We start from the raw sequence: 18,036 nt of genomic DNA on the forward strand, positions 1-18,036 counted from the left end.
TGAAAAATCTTTTGGGCGATTAAGAACTCTTGGATCAGTTTAACGACGACTAATTTGTTTCAATCTCCCTTGAAAAGTCTTTAATTTCACACGTCTCCTCCAGACGTCTGAACGCCTGGAACCAAACCGTCCTCTTCCTCCTCCGGCATCTGCCACCTTCCCTCCTCCCAGGAAATTCAGATGTTTGAGTTGCGATAACAAAGGAGGGCATCCAATCCCACCTTCTTCCTCTAATCCCTCTTTCCTCCTCTAATCCCACCTTCTTCCTCTGATGCCCCTGATGACCACAGCTTCGCCTCCACACCGGTGAGCATCTGAAAGTTTCCTCCAAACTCAAATATCAATGCATCCACATAAAAACCTGCAGTAGAGAATGCTCAGCTGTTACTATGGTGAGAGATTATATTGCATTTAACGTGGATTAAATCCTCTCCACACAGCCTGCCAGGCTCACACAGCAGAGAGCACTTCTGCTCAAACTCCTTCTCATGATGTCACACCAGCAGATTGTTGGAGAAGCTTCCCGAGGTCAGGAGTGACTCAGGTGGAGGACTACAGAAGAAGTGTCTTCCTCTAAAGGTCTTCCCTGGTCCCAGACCCAAAGTTCTGAGAGCCACCCAGACCTGAACCGCTTCATTACAGTATGAGTTCCATCAGGTCACCTCCTGTTCTGTTACTGCGGCTCTCAGGCTGCTGTATCATTACGTCTCATACGAGACCCAAATATGTAAGAAAGTGTCGTGATTCTTGCATCCATCCATCCATCCAGCTGGGAGGGCACCACAGGGACTGCCACTGGACACTTCTGATACCTGGCTGAAGTCGTGTAGCGGTACACATTGGGAGGAGCAGGACCATTCTGGTCTAGTACCTGAATGTGCTGCACCGTGTTCCTCAGCTGGACCAGGAACTCTTTGGCCTCAGTGGCTCGGTCTGACAGGCCATTTAGCGCCTGGGACAGTTGACCCTGGGAGGAGAGGGAGAGAGAGAGAGAGAGAGAGAGAGAGAGAGAGAGAGAGAGAGAGGACCATTGGAGGAGGAGCCAGTTCCATTCAACCATCATTTTACATGCATGAACATATCAGGTGACGCAAGACAACATAAAAACAACTTCAGGGACTTCAACATGCTCCTACTGCGTTCAAAATGTACTTTCTTTCCAAGTACTCTCTTACAGGTGTCTTAAGCTTCGTTATTCATTAAGCTTCATCCCTGACAGAGCTCCTGGTCCCCTATGATCCAGCTAGAACCCTTCACTCCCAGGATGCAGGGTTCCTGCTGGTTCCTAGAGTTCTAACAGTAGAATGGAGCCAGAGCCTTCAGCTGTCAGGCTCCCCTCCTGTGGAACCGTCTCCCAGTTTCAGTCCAGGACCCAGACCCCCTCTCTAGGTTTAAGAGCAGACTTAAGACCTCCTTGTTGATCAGGCTTATAGTCAGGACTGCTTAGGCTGGCCCTTAGATCTGCTGCTATAGGCTCAGACTGCTGGGATCTCCCATGATGCACTGGGCTTCTCTCTCCTCCTCCTGTCCTCATACGTGTTACTAACTCCTCTTCTTCTCCCCTTCTTGGGCAGTTTTGCTGTTGTTTTGATGCCGTAGCTGATATTAGCCATTAGCCTAAAGCTACATATATATAGCTGCTTTTCTGTGGGTGAAGTATCCCTTTAACCACTGGCATGATAACGGAAGCTTTATATGATTCGCTGTCATCCTGTGAAATCTTTCATGTGAGCAGACTTCCTCTTATAGAGCAATAATTACAGCGTTTGAAAGGCCAATATTGAACACAAGGCAGCTTTTCTTAGCGGCGGAAAAGCTGATGTTTGGAAGTGTTTCTGTTTGTCCCCCCTGAGACGAAGCCTTAGTCTGAGCCTGATTCTCAAATGAAATGACATTTCCAAACTAAAACTAGGGAACAACAAAGCTGTTAAGTGTTGCATGGGCTTATTGTCAGAGGAGATGAACTCCCTCCATGTGACGGGAAATACCATCTCTCTGGAAGTGCGCGATGACACACAAATGCTCCTGTTTGGATAGTTGGAAAATGTGAGGCGGGGTTATGTGAAAAAGGAGGTGATGGAGCGAGGGGATGCGGCCTGACCCTGTGGGAACCTCGCTCGGTTGAGTGAACAGGGCAACCGCCAAGTAGCGGAGCTTATTGTCTTCTGTGGGGAAAAGAGCGAATCGTGCGTCATTGAACCAAAGACAGAAAAATCACTTGAGCTCCGGAAAGAGAGCAATAAAACCTGCAACTAGCTGATACAGTGAAAACACTCCTGTGTCAACCGAGCCACCGGCATCTGACATCGGACGGTCGAGTGGGAATCTGTACACGGGGGCCGGCATCTGACCTTTGACCTCAGTGTTTGGGAAACCATGACAGCTGTCGCTAGCATGAGTCTCCTGCACCGAGGGAGGATCTGAGCTGGTAACAGCTGAGCAAAGACGGAATGTAAACTTCTCTGGACTGTGAGACTTCAGGGGATTTCTTTTGTTAACTTGAGAGTTGAGGGAGTTCTCAAGAGACCTGCACCAATAAAACTCCCCATGCAGGGACTCTTTTAAAAGGCTTATTGTTGTTGTTGCTTTTATTATCATTGCTATCTGAACACTAAAAGACATAGAACCAGATGTCCAGACCGGAGACATCCTCAATCGAAACAATTATTCCTCAATGATCATCCTACCAAATTCAATTAAAATCCATCCATTGAATCAACAGCTAAACAAAACATCGGTGAACACATGACCTTGAAGGGACGATCAGCTGTTTAGAAATGTACCTTGCTAACTCACCTACGTGTGAACATGGAAGTTAATCCCTCACTTCTGGGAACAAATAATTAAGAAAAACCACGGTAGTTAACACGGCTTGGTGCAGGGTTCTTGCTGATGTCTCATTGTTAAATATGAACACCCAACTCAGCATATTATTAGCTAAAAGTAAGGGAAGCTTATTGGACCTTTCAGGTTTGGTTCTTTCCTTGTTAATATTAAAGGTCCCCCCCCCATTGTGTAGAATTTGATAAGTAAGCTGAAGTCATTCTAGCTGGGTTTCTGTGTCATGGTCAAGTACATGTTCAAAGAAGCAAAGGCTGTCGCAACACAACAAACACAACAGGCCCCATACTTCCCTCATGATGGCACAGGCAGCATTTTTAGTGTCAGTTGTTAAAATTCTCCCGAGGTGCCAGCTCGTATCAGCTGACCAGCTGAAGAGTCCAGCCAACGCGGTTTCCATCTGCTGCTTTGTTCTTTTTCAGGGCAAAAACCTCCTAAGCAAGAGGGTGCTTGCCTCACCATGTCTGTCTATGGGCACATTTCAGAAGTTCATTGCAGGATTAATAACAAAACACGGATAAGAGACGGAACAAACTCAGGCTGACTCAGTGGACATTCCCTATGAAGCATGACTTAGTGACGGACTCAGGTGAGCTGAGGTCAGGGCAGGCAGGAGCATCGGGGCCACGACTCCTCCATTACAGACGGAGCCTCAGCATTAAAGATGCTGAAGGACATCAGAGGGAGGGAGACCATTCAGAACCTGGTCTCCCAGACTCCATTTAATCCGGATCTCAAGCAGCTGCGTTTAATTAGAGATGCTGCCCATCACACTCAAGCCATCCAACACAGGCGGGAGGTTTCATCCAGGTCACACGCACCTTTTAACCGCCCAAATTGAAGTTCATGTCTCCACTTCTTCTCATTTTCCTCCCGATCTTATCTTCCCTCTCTCCCCAACTCTCGCCTCCCCCCTCCCCTGGTTAACAGTCAGCGTGCGTTCAGCAGATGAATTGAGAGGCATTTTGTCTGGAGGCGTTTATTCTGCAGTGTCAGTTCAGAGCCCGAGGAGCTCAGTCCTGGAAACCAGGTCAGAACGTGCTGTGAAAGCGTTGTATTTCAGCTCAGCCTACGGCTACTTCCTGCGTGGGGAGGATGTAGCGGCGTGGCCAGTGGGCCGACATACGGAGAAGAGCTTTCACAGTTGGACATTTTGAGACGAAGAGTCTGAAAATGAATGGAGCCCACGTCGCTTACTGCTGCTGCACCTGTTGACATTTTGTCTTTGCCAGCACATGTGCAGGGCGGGGTGCATACCATTTAGAGGTCTTAGGAATTTTTGCAACAATGTGTGTCCTACTCCACACAGGAGAACATATTCAACCCGACATACTCTGCCCCGCCACTGCTGAAGAGGCAGTAATATTAATGTCCTCCTATGTAAGATGGCGTGTGCTGCTGCGCCAGGCTGGCGGCAGTAATGCAGCCGTGAACAGGAGGACTCAAATATTTGACAGCGTCAGTGAAAATGAATGCAGAGCCAACTGCTAGATATGTCAGCGAATGTGTCTGTGTGGCGTATGGCGTCCTGGCAGACGGACAGCAGCCCGGGGACAGCAACATTCCCGTAATGTCAGAATGCAAAAGAACCAGGCAGCGTCTCACAGCTCTTTGTACCCCGAACAGCCCTGAGACCACAGGTTTGAAACCCCTTCTGTGGCGGCACATCCTGTTCTGATTGATTACATTTGCTTTCTGCTTGTATTTATGGCCTTTACTGTATTTAGTTTTAGAAATTATTAATATAGACTAGAGAGGATCTCACCCGCGACCTTTCGGTTACTAGACAGCAGCTGTGTTTGGCAAATGTAACTTGAGAGATGCTCCGCTGGTTAGCAGCTAGTCAACAGGGTGTGCTAACAGATGCTAACATGCCTTGTTAACCTGTGCAACCGTAACCGTGGTGATGCCCGCGAGCAACTTTTAAGCTTGGCAAGTCCACTTGGAATCAAGGATGGACAGAAAAGATGGGTGACACTGTGACAGGCGGCCAGGTAACCTGATATTAGTAACATTTTTGCTGTCAGGTGAGCCTGAGCACTGTCCTCCATAGCTCTGGGCAACATGTCGGTCTGTCCCCGGGATGGAGGAGCGTTCCTACTGAGGCTCCTCCCACCAACTAGCCTGCGTCATCATACCTGAATCTGCATTTTCGTCTCTTGCCGTGGGAACAGTTTCCATGTGGAAGCGCTTCAGAGACAATGTTTGAATGACTTGCCGCTCATTTACACTTAGCAACACAATGTCAAGTCTGCAGGTTGTAAACACATACAGGATTGTTCAGTCTCAATAAAAGCACTGTGGAGCTTGGGGGTGCTGGAATGTTTGGAATGAGCTTCGTGGAGGGTGTGGAGGTTGTGGCGGGGGTTCCCGGTGGTTGCGGCGGGGGGCTCAGTGTGCACGTCTATTTGGGAGCGCTAATCATCTCAGTAATGAAGCCAAGTGGGAACACGTGAGCAGCATGAATAATTCAGCAGCGGCTCCAGGGCCGCTCTGTGCTTCATCTTCTCCTGGCGGCCGGCTGAACTCGCCGGTCTGTCACAGGAAAGTGCGGATGTCAGATAGGCGTCAGAGCCAATTTGGATTTAAGCCCCACTAGGAAGTGGGGAGTACAAGGACAGGAGGAGGTGCGTGTGATGCTACTAAGCTCTTAAAGCCACAGCAAAGGAGAAGCACTCTGCTTAAGCTAATTATGAAACATCCACTAAGTGCTCTGTCAGTTTCACAGCAAATATGGATGCACTTCCTGCAACCTACTTTCAGACAGCTGTAGGCGATTACCTCTACTAAACACCTGGAAGTGCCCTGCTCCTACTTTTGTTTCTGGTGTTCCTTAAACAGTCTCTTACCGATTTAATCCTGTTAGTCACGCACACTAATTTGGTTACGCAGAGTAAACACACATTAAGTGAGGCTGAGGTTAAAGTCTGGTGGAAGCAAACACACCAACGTGGAAACTCTGCAGCGGAGAAAGTGAATGTTGATTGTGCTTCACCATCAGACGCTAACATGGCGGCGGAGCTTGTTCACTCACTCCCGCTGCCTCCAGGCAATTCAGTCCCAAATACATCAAAAATCCCACTTCTTTGTCACCGTCTCTGGAACTTTTCTGTTGAGCTGAAATTTTTACATCCTCCAACACGCTGAAAGATTTGTCCAGATTGTGGTACTCCCCCGCGTTTAACAGGATCCCATATGAAACCATCATCCACCAGCAGAACCTAAGTAGCTGGTACATTATTCATCACTCATATCTGCCGTCATCAATAATGCAGAGGAAGCTGTTAACTATCCACACACACAAAACCAGGAAATCTGGATAATAAGAACCAGGGCTTCGAAAAAAAACAGTGTCTTCATCAGAGAATGTCCTTATTTGACGGACACCTGGGACGGCGCCGAAGGAAATGGGGCAGGATTGGTCTATTCTCGTCAACACTGGATTTTTCTGGCCAGGGCGTCTTCTAATTGGTCAGACACCTGCTGATCTAGTTTGAACGTGACAAAGTGGTGACACGTGCTGCCCATCAGGTCACTCACCCAAGTACCAGGTCATCCCTCGACTTCACAATCACTTTTCTTGGCAGCGTCAGAAGTTAATTCACAAAAACGAGGTCACACTTCCAGCACAGGCATTAACAACAACAACCCCGGCTCAAGAACAAAGTTCTACCCGGGTGCAGAAGTCCACCTGGACTCAAGAGGGACACCTGGCTGCTGTCGGGACATCGTTGTGCTTCGGGTTAAACTCAGCGGAGCAAAGTTCTACTGTTGTTTGTTGTGTGTGACTCCTCCCCTGGGACGTCTGCAGTCCACTCCTCGTCACATTGAAGTCTTTGCAAGCCTGAATGATGGACAGAGGATCACAATAGACATTCTGGGGGGAGGAGTTACAATACCCATCAGGCTTTGCTTCCTGCCTGTAAGACTAAACTGAGGGTTGAAAAAGGCTCTGCATGTGTGAGAAGGAAGGTCATGTAAGTAATATGTGTATCAGTGGGGACTCTTCATTTCTCCTGCAGTACTTGATACATCTGTACTTGCTTATGTTTAGCTCATCACATTCAAAATGGCGGACACATTACGGGGCTGTGATGAGGGTTCACCCCAGCTGTCCTGACGCATTTGAACCCGATGTCCCAAGCAAACGTCACGTCTTAGGCGTGAACCCATTTGGATCATTTGCAGCAAACGTTAACAAGTTTTCTTCGGCGCCACCCTGAAGACTTTGGCTCTTTGGTCTCCCGACATCCAGAACGTCTGGGAGTCCAGCAGAGAAGAAGCTGCTTCTGAGCTGACACCCAATATCAGCGCCACCTGTCTGCCAGTAACAGCCTCCTTTGAACATCGAAGGTGGACTTCATCAATATGATGAATAAATCCAATTCAAAAAGTTCACTTTTTTTCTGAGCTCGTGGAGCTCCTCTGTCCACTCGGTGTTCCTTTGTGTGTATGAACTCAGATTTAGTCGTCATAGCGACCACAGACGGGGGGGGGGGGTCTTCATCTCTTCTTTTTCAAAGTGACCAGTGATGATGATGATGATGAGAATTTTAGAGGCGATGCAGCTGAGCCTCTGCTCCCCAGCCCAGGTTGACTCACTTTCTAGCACAGTGGCCTCATTTCCCCTCCATCGGGGCAGCAGGCTTGAGGAGGACACGATCGTTCATTCTCTTTTCAAATGTAACAAAGGAGCTAGAACCTGTTCTTCTCTACTTTATGAATCGAAGACACCTCTTTGTTTCTTCCCCAGTCAAGAAACTTGGCACAGACGAGTCACGTTCCTCTCCTGGAGCGAGTTGGAATATGCAGCTAGAATGTTTTGCCTCCCAAAACAGAAAAATAGAAAATAAAAAATGTGTCAAACAAGACAAATTCAGTTCCTGAGCCACCAGTTGTCGCGGGAACCATCGAAGCGGAGTGAAGTTTTCTTTGCAGTTTGATCGGTTTCAGCTCCTCTGTTTCGGGGGCAGGGTCACGCCTTCTTCGTCCTGCTCTCCAGCCCCCGCTTTCATTAACATTTACACAGCTAATCTCTTTCCCTGTCAGCTGGAAGGGTGAGTGGCCCGCCTGTGATGGAGCAGCATCACCATGAACGGCTTTGACACATCCAAACCTCCCTCCATTCTCTACAAACGTCCGTCCAGCCTTTGTCCTCCGTCTCATCCCCGTATCAGCAGATCTCAATCTGCTCTCCCCGACAGTCCAGCAGCCACGCGTTTATCTGCTCAGAATCACTTAAAGCAAAGATGACGTCCTTAAAGATTTAGTCTAAAGTGTTGCCGCGGGCCGCGGCTGACTCACCATAGCCACGTACGACTCAAGAGGGAGCAGAGGAGGACACTTGTCTCCGCTCATCAGAGCTCCGCTGCTTTCTGTCCCTGCAGCCATTTGGTCTCCTCCGACTCCAGAGGACAAGACCTGACTCTTTCAGCCGCGTCCTCCACCGTCACGGTTGCTCTGTCAGAGCTTTCTAATTCTTCATTCTGTTGAAGGACACTATCTTCGTTCCTGTTCTGACTTTTAGATTTTTAATGGTCTTTTATTTCCTGTTTTACTCTGAAAGGGGTGCCCTTGTGTGTGCTGCTTGTGTGACTTCCTGTCCTTGTTCGTTTCTTTAATTAACAAATTATTAATTCAGGAATGCATAAAAATACAGAAGTCAGAAAAATTGTCTTAACAGAGGCATGTTTTTTGTCCGGTCGGGGAGTCTTGTCCTCACTCTGCGACAGACCGGGAGTTATTAAAGACAAATGATAAATTCTGCATGAAAATATTTGTGTCAAACGCAATCAACACAATAATGTGTTGATTTTTGTCATCTCTTCTCCGGGTGTGTGTCCTTTTTGATTTGCTCTCTGAATCTTAACCTCCTTTTCTTCTTCTTCTGTTGTGCTCTCCTTGCTCTCATGGTCATGTGACTGTTTGCTGCGTTTTACCAGCTTTGAGCCTTTTAATGTCTCCACCGGCCTGCTGCTTTGTTCCTCTTTTGTCTGGATCCTGTTCGTTTGTACTTTGTGTGTTCTAGTTTGGACTTTTTTCCACGAGTGTACGCCTCCAGTTTTTTCCTTTAATTAATGAAGACTCTGACTCTGCATCTGCCTGCTCCTGAATCCTCATTTCAGTCCAGTTTCCTGTTGTGTTTAACAAACCCGAAACAGCAGGAGCTGGCCGGTGCCGAGCGGAGCTACGAGGCTATAAATACTCACGACTAATGAACACCACACACACCTGAGGCACATCAGGGCGGGACGTGAAGTCAACGTGACATCATGCATGAGGGCAGAACTCACAAATTAGAGGATCAACGCTGAGCAGACACCGTAGAACCACAAGGTCAGGTGATGTCCTACCGGTTCATCCTGAGGAACAACGCAGAGCGCAAATCCACCGCCACCGTAGGAGTACCGACCGGTCCGAGCACCGAACCATGAACAGCTTTGTTCTGAATGAAGAGACGGAGACCACGCGGCTGCTGGCGGGGGCGACTCTCAACTGTGGGAAGCTTTCAAAAGTACTGACTCACCTGCACTTGTTGGTTAGTGACTGAGCAACGCTGCATCTCCATGTTCGTGTGGGCTCAACTGTTCGTTGCACTGAGAGAAACATTTCAATACTTGGCAGCAGGACGGTCAGTGGCACAGCCCGCCGCTCGACCCGATAACGTTGATAAATGGCCAGAGAAGGTCAGATTCCCGCTGGTCTTTGACATCGTGAGTCCAGACGCACAAGTGCGGTGCCTGACGGTGCGTCTCATTACTAACAGCTGACTGGAGCTGCAGGAAAAGAAGCGTGGGGATCCGGCGCAGACTTCTCTACTCGCAGGGAGTGAACATTGAGTCGATCAGCCGTCAACATCTGCCCCGGGACTGTGAGGAGGCTCAATACTCGGCCTCGTACCTGCTCCGTCTGCCCTCATTAGCTGGGTTTTTGGGGGCATCTTAGATGAGAGCCAGCAGAGCTTCCATCTGTGTTAACTTTGAGAGAGCCGCCGTCTGTTCGTGTCAGGGGGCTGATGATCAGACACGCGGAGACATTAAAGAAAAGTTCACACTACAAACGAAAGATTTCTTAAATCATTTGTGAATTCCCCAAATTACTCACTTCAGAAGCCTTTTTCTGTTGCATGTGGAGTTCAAAGAGAAGTTGGAGGTTCAAATCTGTGCTCGCTCTCTCCTCCTGTGGCTAATGACTCATTCTGTCATTCCTTATTCTCTGCACACCAATGCTTCATTTTCAGCTTCTATGTGAATTCCTCACCTCTAATTGTCACTAAACATGTGGAGGCAACAGTCAGGACATCCATGAAGACTGACTGTTTCGTGTGAGAGATGAAACCAGACGTTCTGAAAGCAGCCGGTGCAGATCTGAGGAGGCGGGCGAGAGCCGGACTGATCCAACCACGCAGCTCCTAATTGTAACCCATCATGTGTGAGTGAAACAGACTTGGGAGAAATGGATTACCACTGTGGCTCGCCATCGGTCGCACCGCCCCCAACAGGGCAGTGGGGCTGAGGAATTGGGGGTTTCACAGCCTGTGAGACGGGCAGAGACGGAGCTGGGGGGGCGGCACTGGTGTTCTTACACACCTTAAAGCCACTGACTTGCTGAGATAGACGTGTGAGTGAACACACGCATGGAACAGGACAGGAGGAGAAAAGCCTCAGGGATGAATTCCTTGCAGGGTCTGGTATCTTAGAGACCTCTGCTGCTCTGGTCTACATCAAGGAGAGCCTTGGTTGCCATGGCGCCAGGTGGTTCAACTGATTCACCACAGAGAGAGAAATGCTTCACAAAGACACGGCACAGTTTGTCCCACTATGATGGTGCTGATTAAAACTGAATCCCAGCAGGAAAACAGAGCAGATGATATTAAATGATAGCGAGCAGGTGCAGCTCCACGCGAGGAGCTCCAGAATGTAAATGTTACAGGTGTTGACTGAAGACGTGACGCACCTCCTCTGGAGGAGTGGCAGCCCTTTCACCACCGCACCAGCGCCAGCTTTGTTCTGTTTAGATTAGTTTAGGACAATCCTGAGCCAGCGACGCTCCCAGCAGGAAACCAGACCAGTGGGACGCGGGAGCAAAGCTCCACCCACCCGCCAGGGTGACGCCCTCCATCACGGGTGCTCTCTCTACCTATGGACGTCTCCTGACTCCACCACTGCTGCAGGTACATCTGCACAGATCCTCTGCTGACTCCAGTACCTCTAGTACATCCTGTACCTCAAGTACTTCTAGTACCTCCAATCCCACACGTACTTCCAGTGCCTCCAGTCCCACCAGTGCCTCCTGTATCTAAACGCTTCGTCGAGCTTTGCTCTCACTGCTCTCAGCAGTTGCCTCCCAGCTTGAAAACGGATGAGATAATCAAGGATTTCAGGGATAAAAGGGACAGAAATGTCCCTCAGGAGCTGGTGGAGACAAATCAGCTACACCAGGATAAAAGAGGACTTTTGTGTCATAACAAACCAGTGAATTGTTGTGGTTATGTGTCAATCTGGCCAGTACACCAGTGAATCCATGCAGGGGTTCATCTGAAATACCGACAACATGTGGTTTGTAATCTGAGCACAGTTCATCTGTGAACAATGTCAGTGACAATAGCAACTAAAATTCTTCAGAGAACAAAAAATGAAAATGTGTCAGCACTCATCAAGCACACCAACCATACACACACACACACACACATATATATGTACATATATGTGTGTGTGTGTGTGTGGTTGGTGTGCTTGATGAGTTCAACTGATTCACCACAGAGAGAGAAATGCTTCACAAAGACACGGCACAGTTTGTCCCCCTATGATGGTGCTGATTAAAACTGAATCCCTGAATGTGTGTGTGTGTGTATATATATATATATATATATATACACACGTTAATCTCTAAGACAATTGCGTACACATTTGCTTTTTCGGTCTTTAAATCAAACATCTTCGAATGATTCAACTTCAGTCCAACACGAGCAGCCATTTCATGTCACTGTTGACGATCCACTGGTGCCGGCAGGAACTGCTCATTCCAGTGCACGTAAGACAGGAACAGAATCCTCATTTCTACCACGATTCAAGGAGGCTTCTTCTTTTCCCCTGATCAGGACCCCCAACCCCTGAATCAACCTGGGAGTGCTGGCAGCTCGGCCCTCTCAGCCATCTGTCGCGGCCCAGTGGGCAGCAGCTTCAGTTGACGGGTCAGACATGAGCAGGTGCCGTGACGGAGAGCAGAAATGTATTCCTGCAACCGTCGACCGGCTTCTGAAAGCTACTCTTTTGGCCTTTTTTCCTCATCCTGATTCCCAAAAAGACGAAGCAGCCGAGGTTGGCACCGTTTCAGAGATGGCAGTTTGATAGGAGTGGAATATTCAGCCCCCTCTCTGGTTTCTCCATCTCTTTCCCATTTGCTCCGTCACACCATCACACCACCATCTAGGGGAGATGATTGGACTGGAGGTGTGTTTAATGGCTGCTTGGAGACATGCAGGTCCAACTCCCACTCTAAATTACAAGAGCAGCTTTGAGAGGCGACGGTGAGTGTTGGTGTGAGGACATGTTTCCACACATTTGGTTGTTCTGATCTCAACCAGGATCACCAACTCCGCCATGTGTGGGCGTGTGAGTACTGAGGAGCTTCTGTAGCTACGTCCTCCTCACAGCTGAAGCTGGAGGTGGGGGCTGCTGGTGCAAAGCAGCGATAAACTCCATCTTGCAAAGCTTCGCTGCCCACAACAACTCAACATCTAAAATAGCGTCTCCATCCGCTCTCAGAGTCCCGGCTGGCCCCTGGGGGCCCGTACGAGCCGCAGCACAGGAAGTGGATCCTGTCTGAAGTGAAGGAGTCCTGGGAGTCCAGGACCAGCTGTGTCGTCTTTAGGCCCTTTTCCACTGGCCCACTACCACCTGCTAGCATCGGGCTTTTGACTCGGGTGCAGCCCACCAGCAGCAGAGGCACAGAGCTGTTGTAGCAGCATGCTAACATCATTCAGGTGAAAACAGACACAAAAAAGTCCCTGAACTCACTGCTGCTTCCAGCTACAAGCAGGACGTTTACACGACGCCACAAAGACCAGTGCTGCTCGGAGGACTTCTATGAGCCGTGTCAACAGTCGTCCACAGTCCGCACGAAAACGCTTCCATCAGCCTTGATTGACACGGACAGATGGGACACAACCACAACAACAACAACCACAACATCTCCCTCGATGGGAGGCAGAACTACATCCGATTCTCCAGCGATTCTTCACTTCATGAAACACTAAACAGAAAGTCAGCTGCTTTTGGTCATCAACTGCATGTGCGCAGGTTTGTGCAGGTGTGAACAGGTACAGAGAGCACCTGGATTCAGAGGTAGCAAGGAGACAAACTGACACACAAACACCAGAAACAGACCTCCATCCTGCTCCATCAGGGGGCTGAGGAGAGAAGATGAACCAGCAAGTCTGAGCCTGAGCGAGCGGAGGGTCCAGAGCCACCACGCAACTTCAGCCTACACCAACACATGCTGACGTTGCTGTGACGTAGCAGGAGGATCGTCCCTGGTTATAGGTGTGTTGGGGGGGGGGGGGGGGGCTAAATATGCCACTGCTCAGCAGACAAATCATGCTAGATTCAATTCAAGTTGTAAGATCCTCATCGAAGCCTCTACTGTGTGTGTGTGTGTGTGTGTGTGTGTGTGTGTGTGTGTGTGTGTGTGTGTGTGTGTGTGTGTGTGTGTTGGGGGGGGGGGGAGCTGCAGAGGTCCGGGCGTGAACAGAATTTCAACAGTCCGTAGCCACGCACTTCCCTGTTATTCCCCTCACACGGCTGGTGTCCCGCAGCTTTGTCAGGTTTGCGGTGCGCACCGAACCCTGCGGGCACTGCGTTCGCGACACCTCGCGGGTCAGCGACGCGCACCTGTTGAGGCTGAACTCCCTCGCGACACATCAACAGCAGCGGAGCGGGTTTCCGCTGCGCACCTCACTGATTGACGCACGTACCTTGTGCAGTTTCCACATGGCGCCCAGAGCTTTGACCTCGTGCGTGCCGTGCTTGCCCTCCTCCAGACACTGGTAGCACACCGGGTTCTTACACTGCACGCAGTACATGCTCAGGTTCTCCAGCTCGTGCTCCGTGCACGTGGAGATCTTGCGTGGACTCGCGCGGCGGCTGATCCGGCCCTGCGCCGGGGGCACCAGGCGGTGCTTGGCCAGGGGCCCCCGGGGGGGGTGGCACCGCAGGCGGCACGGATCGCAGTAGAAGACGTCGCACTGCTCGCACATGACCGTGGCCTCCTTCGGACTCTTCTCGCACAGCTGGCACTTGAGGGCGGCCGCCTTGCTCTGCTGGTAACGGTCCACCACCCCCTCCAGAACCCGGTTCTTGGGGAAGCCGCGGAGCCCCCTGTCGTCCAGGATGAGGCTGCGGTGACACTGCGGGCAAGTGATACAGGAGTTGCGGGGGATCGGAGGTAGGGAGCCGGGCTGCGGTAGGAGGTGCTGCTGCGGGGGAGGCTGCGGGACGGTCGGGGGAAAAACCCGCACTCCGTTTGGCGATTTCTGGCAAGGGGTCGTGGGGGCGCTGACGAAGCCCCCGTAGGAACCGTAGCCACTGTCCGCCTCGCTGTACAAACTCATCTTGTCCAAATCCAGGTAATCATAATCGGAGACGCCGGATCCGGACGCCCTGCTGCTCTGAGGAGACTCGGCGTCGGGGGTCTGAACGAGAATGTTCCGGGCACAAGCCAAGCAAATGTTGTGGGAGCAGGGAAGGATGATGGGCTCCCGGTAGAAGGAGCCGCAGACCGGGCATTTCAGCTCTTCCTCCATCTCATCCATGGCTGCGTGTGAGAGGGGAGCAGGAGCAGCAGGAGAGCCTCGCTCGGTGGGTCGCTCTGCGTGCGTCAGCGGCTCCTCACGCCGACTCCTTGTGCTGCGACTGCAGCGCAACCTTGACCAGAGGAGAGGAGCAGCGCTCTCCTCACCAATGGGCGAGCGGCGTCAGCTCGGCTCGGCTGCCATTGGAGAGCCAGTGGATCCCAGCAGCCATTGGACGGCTGATCTGTTAATGAGCTTTCCGCTCAGACACGCCGGACGAGTCTGTGGATTACAGGGAAACCACCACTTCAGATCAATGACCTGATGGTGACGCACATCCTTCAGAAGCTGCTATGGACCGCAGCTAAGAACATTTAACGTGAGTTTGTTAGACGAAGAAGGAAGCGCCGAGCGAACAGGACTCGGGACCAAAGATGGTTCGACTCAGTCGGTGTTTCACGTCGTGACTGATTAGTTAGCACGTGACTCATCAGTTAGAGTTAAACTGCACCAAACAGGTGCTGACTAAGAAACCTCGGAGCTCTGAATGTTGCCTCCCTCCTGCGTCTCACCCTGTGCTTGTTCAACCATCCTCACCTCACATTTCATGTTAAATCATAAGACTTGAAGAGCAGCGACAGAAAAGTCACCAAAGCAACTGGTGAAAAACACAGCGAGGGATAAAACATTCAGAAAAATAAAAACTGGTCCGTTAGTCAGGTCCATTTGGTACCCAGCCGACTAACAAGCTGACCTGCAGATTTCATCACCATATATTGACTCATTTTCTTTGATTCATTTTGTCTTCAGAATGTCGACAAGGATGAGAACTGTCAATCAAAAGCTGCCATTAAGAGACTGACTCCAATCCTGTCATCGTCATGGCAGCGAATTAATGTAGTGGAGTAAAAACATCGTCTCCTTCTGTCTGACGTGTCCTGCAACGTGAGCAGAAATTCTGGAATGAGGTTCCTGAAATGTCTGATTGTGTCTTTCTATGTGACTGACAGGAGCAGAAATATGACATCATCACTCACTCCACCGCGCACAGCTACCTGGAGTAAACTCGCAGGACCTCGTCCTGAGTTACAGCTTCCCTCTGCTGGGGGGTGGGGTTGGGGGGATGGCAACGTGGAAAGTGGCCCCGCGGGAGATCAGATGCAGCAGCAGTTCCCCCGCTCTCGGGCGAGGTTGTGTGTTTGGTACCCAGCTCTGTTTAGGGCCGAATGCCTCCTCCGTGCCAGGACCCACAAAAGCTGTTGATGGACCTCTAAAGGGCGTAATCCCATGGTTGTCAGAGCCGAGGCCACTCGCTGTGATTACATTTGCATATTTGTGTAAAGCAGCGGGAGGACGGGCCGGCCTGATACGCACGTCTTTGTCTGATGAAAATAATCGACCTGGCATTCACTCGTGGGGCCCATGAATCAGGGCCCTCTGGTGAACGAACGCAAGCGGAGGTTTGTATCATCAATGAGATCAGGAGGAATCAAAGGAATCGAAAGGTTCTGTAACTTGTAGCTGGCGCCACAGTCAGCGAGCGCCATGAGAACCCTCCTGGAGATCTACAAACTGCAACTGAGAGTCACCTTCACCACAGTCTCAGAGTTTCAGGTTGTTTTTGCTCCCAGAGCCTCTTCTGCTAAAATCCTCTGCTCATAATTCTCTGAGATTTTCAAAAATAAACAACAAATGGCAATTTTATCCACGTCAATATCTGCCTGGATTTTTGCGAAAGCCCCGTTGAGCCCCAGCGAGTGTCTGTAACCAGACCGTCAGCTATTTTTGGACCTCGTGCTTGCCGACGCCTCCGGCATGATGACATTGTTCTCCCTGTAATCTCCTCCGTTTGGGGCCACACTGCAGCTTCATGTTTGCTGCCTCCGAGCAGACAAGTGGCCCTTAAAGCTTCACCTCATCGCGTCTCTGATTGGAGTGACAGTTCCCTCCTGCTGCCAGGGCCCACGAGCCAGGCAGCTGTTCAGCGATCAGGTCTGCTTTCTCATGACTTCTTCTGAAGCACAACTTACAGGAGGCATCTGAGGACGAATCACATGACAGGTGATGATCTGAAGCTCACGATGTCATAGTTGAACAGTTGTCTGACGGTTTGGGACGGCTCGCTCGCTCACGGAAACACAACTTCACGTCACTTTAGCTCGAGCCTGATAACCACCAAGGGAATATTAACAAGTCGATGTCGATGACTTCTAAAACAACAGTGGATTTATTGAACATCTCTGATGAAATCCAAGAAGACTTCACTAAGCACCAAAGAACGCACAACCACGACGTGATCGCGATCCTCCTTCGTTTGTTTCTCTTCTTCTGTTGTTGAATGGGTGATTCTGTCCTGCTACAGCCTCCAAAGGTCCAAACCAGTAAACGCTTTCACACACTAATAGAACCGCACCAGCTGGTTCCGTTCCAACTCAGGGTTTGGCCCATCTTGGCCCAACGCTGGTGCAGTTCATTCAAGTCCTGATCAAACTGGTGCAGATTAAAAGGACCGGTCCAGGACTGCCTCTCCCGAACAGTTCCGGGTCTCAGCCCAAGCAAAACCCTGAGCTCACACTCAGAGCATGGTGGGCTGTGGTCTGGTTCTCCTTCGGACGTGCACCAACCCTGAGAGACCCGAGTGGTACCGAACCATCTAACCATCAAACCAGAACGTTGTTCTATTTTGTACGTTCTGATGATCCCATGGAGTCAAATTATGAGCTCGTAGTGACAAACAGATGGGAAAGATTGAGTCCTCACTGAACCGGCAGGCGTACCCATCCAACCACACTTTGCCCCCCCACTGATGTTTCTCTTTCTTGTTTTTGACCGAGGCCTGAGTCTCTCTCTCTCTCTCTCTCGCTCTCTCATCAGTGCAACAGGTGTGTGAGCACCAAGGACCTGCGGACCCCTGAGGTTGCCTCTCGGTGGTCATTGTCAACATGCGGATCAAAGACTTTTGAATTCTACTCAACCTCCTCACAGAGCTTTGAATTGCTTTTCGAGGAGACGTGTGTTTTCACACTCTTTGATGAGGCCTCACTTGACTCCAGCACGAGAGGACAGGTCAGCACCCGCTTCAGCTCATTTTGGAGTCGGCGCCTCCGTACATGAAGACTAAAACCTCCTCTGTGTGTATTAACTCTTCTTCCACAGAGCCCCAGAGGCATCCGGCCGTCTGGGTGGAGACTGCAGGAGCTCCACAGCTCCCAGCCCAGGCTGGGCCGGAGCGGTGATACTGTCGAGTTATGAATAGAAGCAGCTGGTGTTTTTGGTTCTGGGTCCAGGCCTCAGAAAAGTTGCGGTTTTATAACAATTTCAGGATGATGTTACTGTAATTTGGGAGAATAGATGGCTCTGCCTGGTCCAAAATTACACTGTGAAGCAAACGGCTCTCAGAGCGA

At 50.3% G+C, this 18,036-nt stretch overlaps 1 protein-coding gene and 1 long non-coding RNA gene across 5 annotated transcripts in view; one reads left to right on the top strand and one right to left on the bottom strand.

Annotated features, from left to right (window-relative positions):
* The window catches only part of trim9 (tripartite motif containing 9), a 36,923-nt gene extending 22,068 nt beyond the window's left edge, over positions 1-14,855 (bottom strand). For 2 of the 4 annotated variants that reach the window (XM_086183109.1, XM_086183108.1), the window contains exons 1-2: positions 13,817-14,855; positions 872-967 (exon numbers count right to left, since the gene is read on the bottom strand). In XM_086183109.1, coding sequence (XP_086039235.1) covers positions 872-967; positions 13,817-14,653 — 933 coding nt within the window. In that variant the 5' untranslated portion in view covers positions 14,654-14,855. The remainder of the gene's footprint in view (positions 1-871; positions 968-13,816) is intronic. The other 2 variants (XM_086183107.1, XM_086183106.1) reach the window with 1 other exon arrangement.
* Positions 14,856-14,858: 3 nt separating this feature from the next.
* Positions 14,859-16,026, top strand: LOC147245936 (uncharacterized). The gene is made up of 3 exons (XR_015109840.1): positions 14,859-15,011; positions 15,443-15,529; positions 15,643-16,026. It is a non-coding gene; the product is annotated as an uncharacterized LOC147245936 (long non-coding RNA).
* The last annotated feature ends 2,010 nt before the right edge of the window (positions 16,027-18,036 follow it).

Source organism: Aulostomus chinensis, chromosome 17, assembly GCF_037954235.1.
Source record: "Aulostomus chinensis isolate RoL2024-O1b breed Wild chromosome 17, RoL_Achi_v1.0, whole genome shotgun sequence".
Lineage (NCBI taxonomy): Eukaryota > Metazoa > Chordata > Actinopteri > Syngnathiformes > Aulostomidae > Aulostomus > Aulostomus chinensis.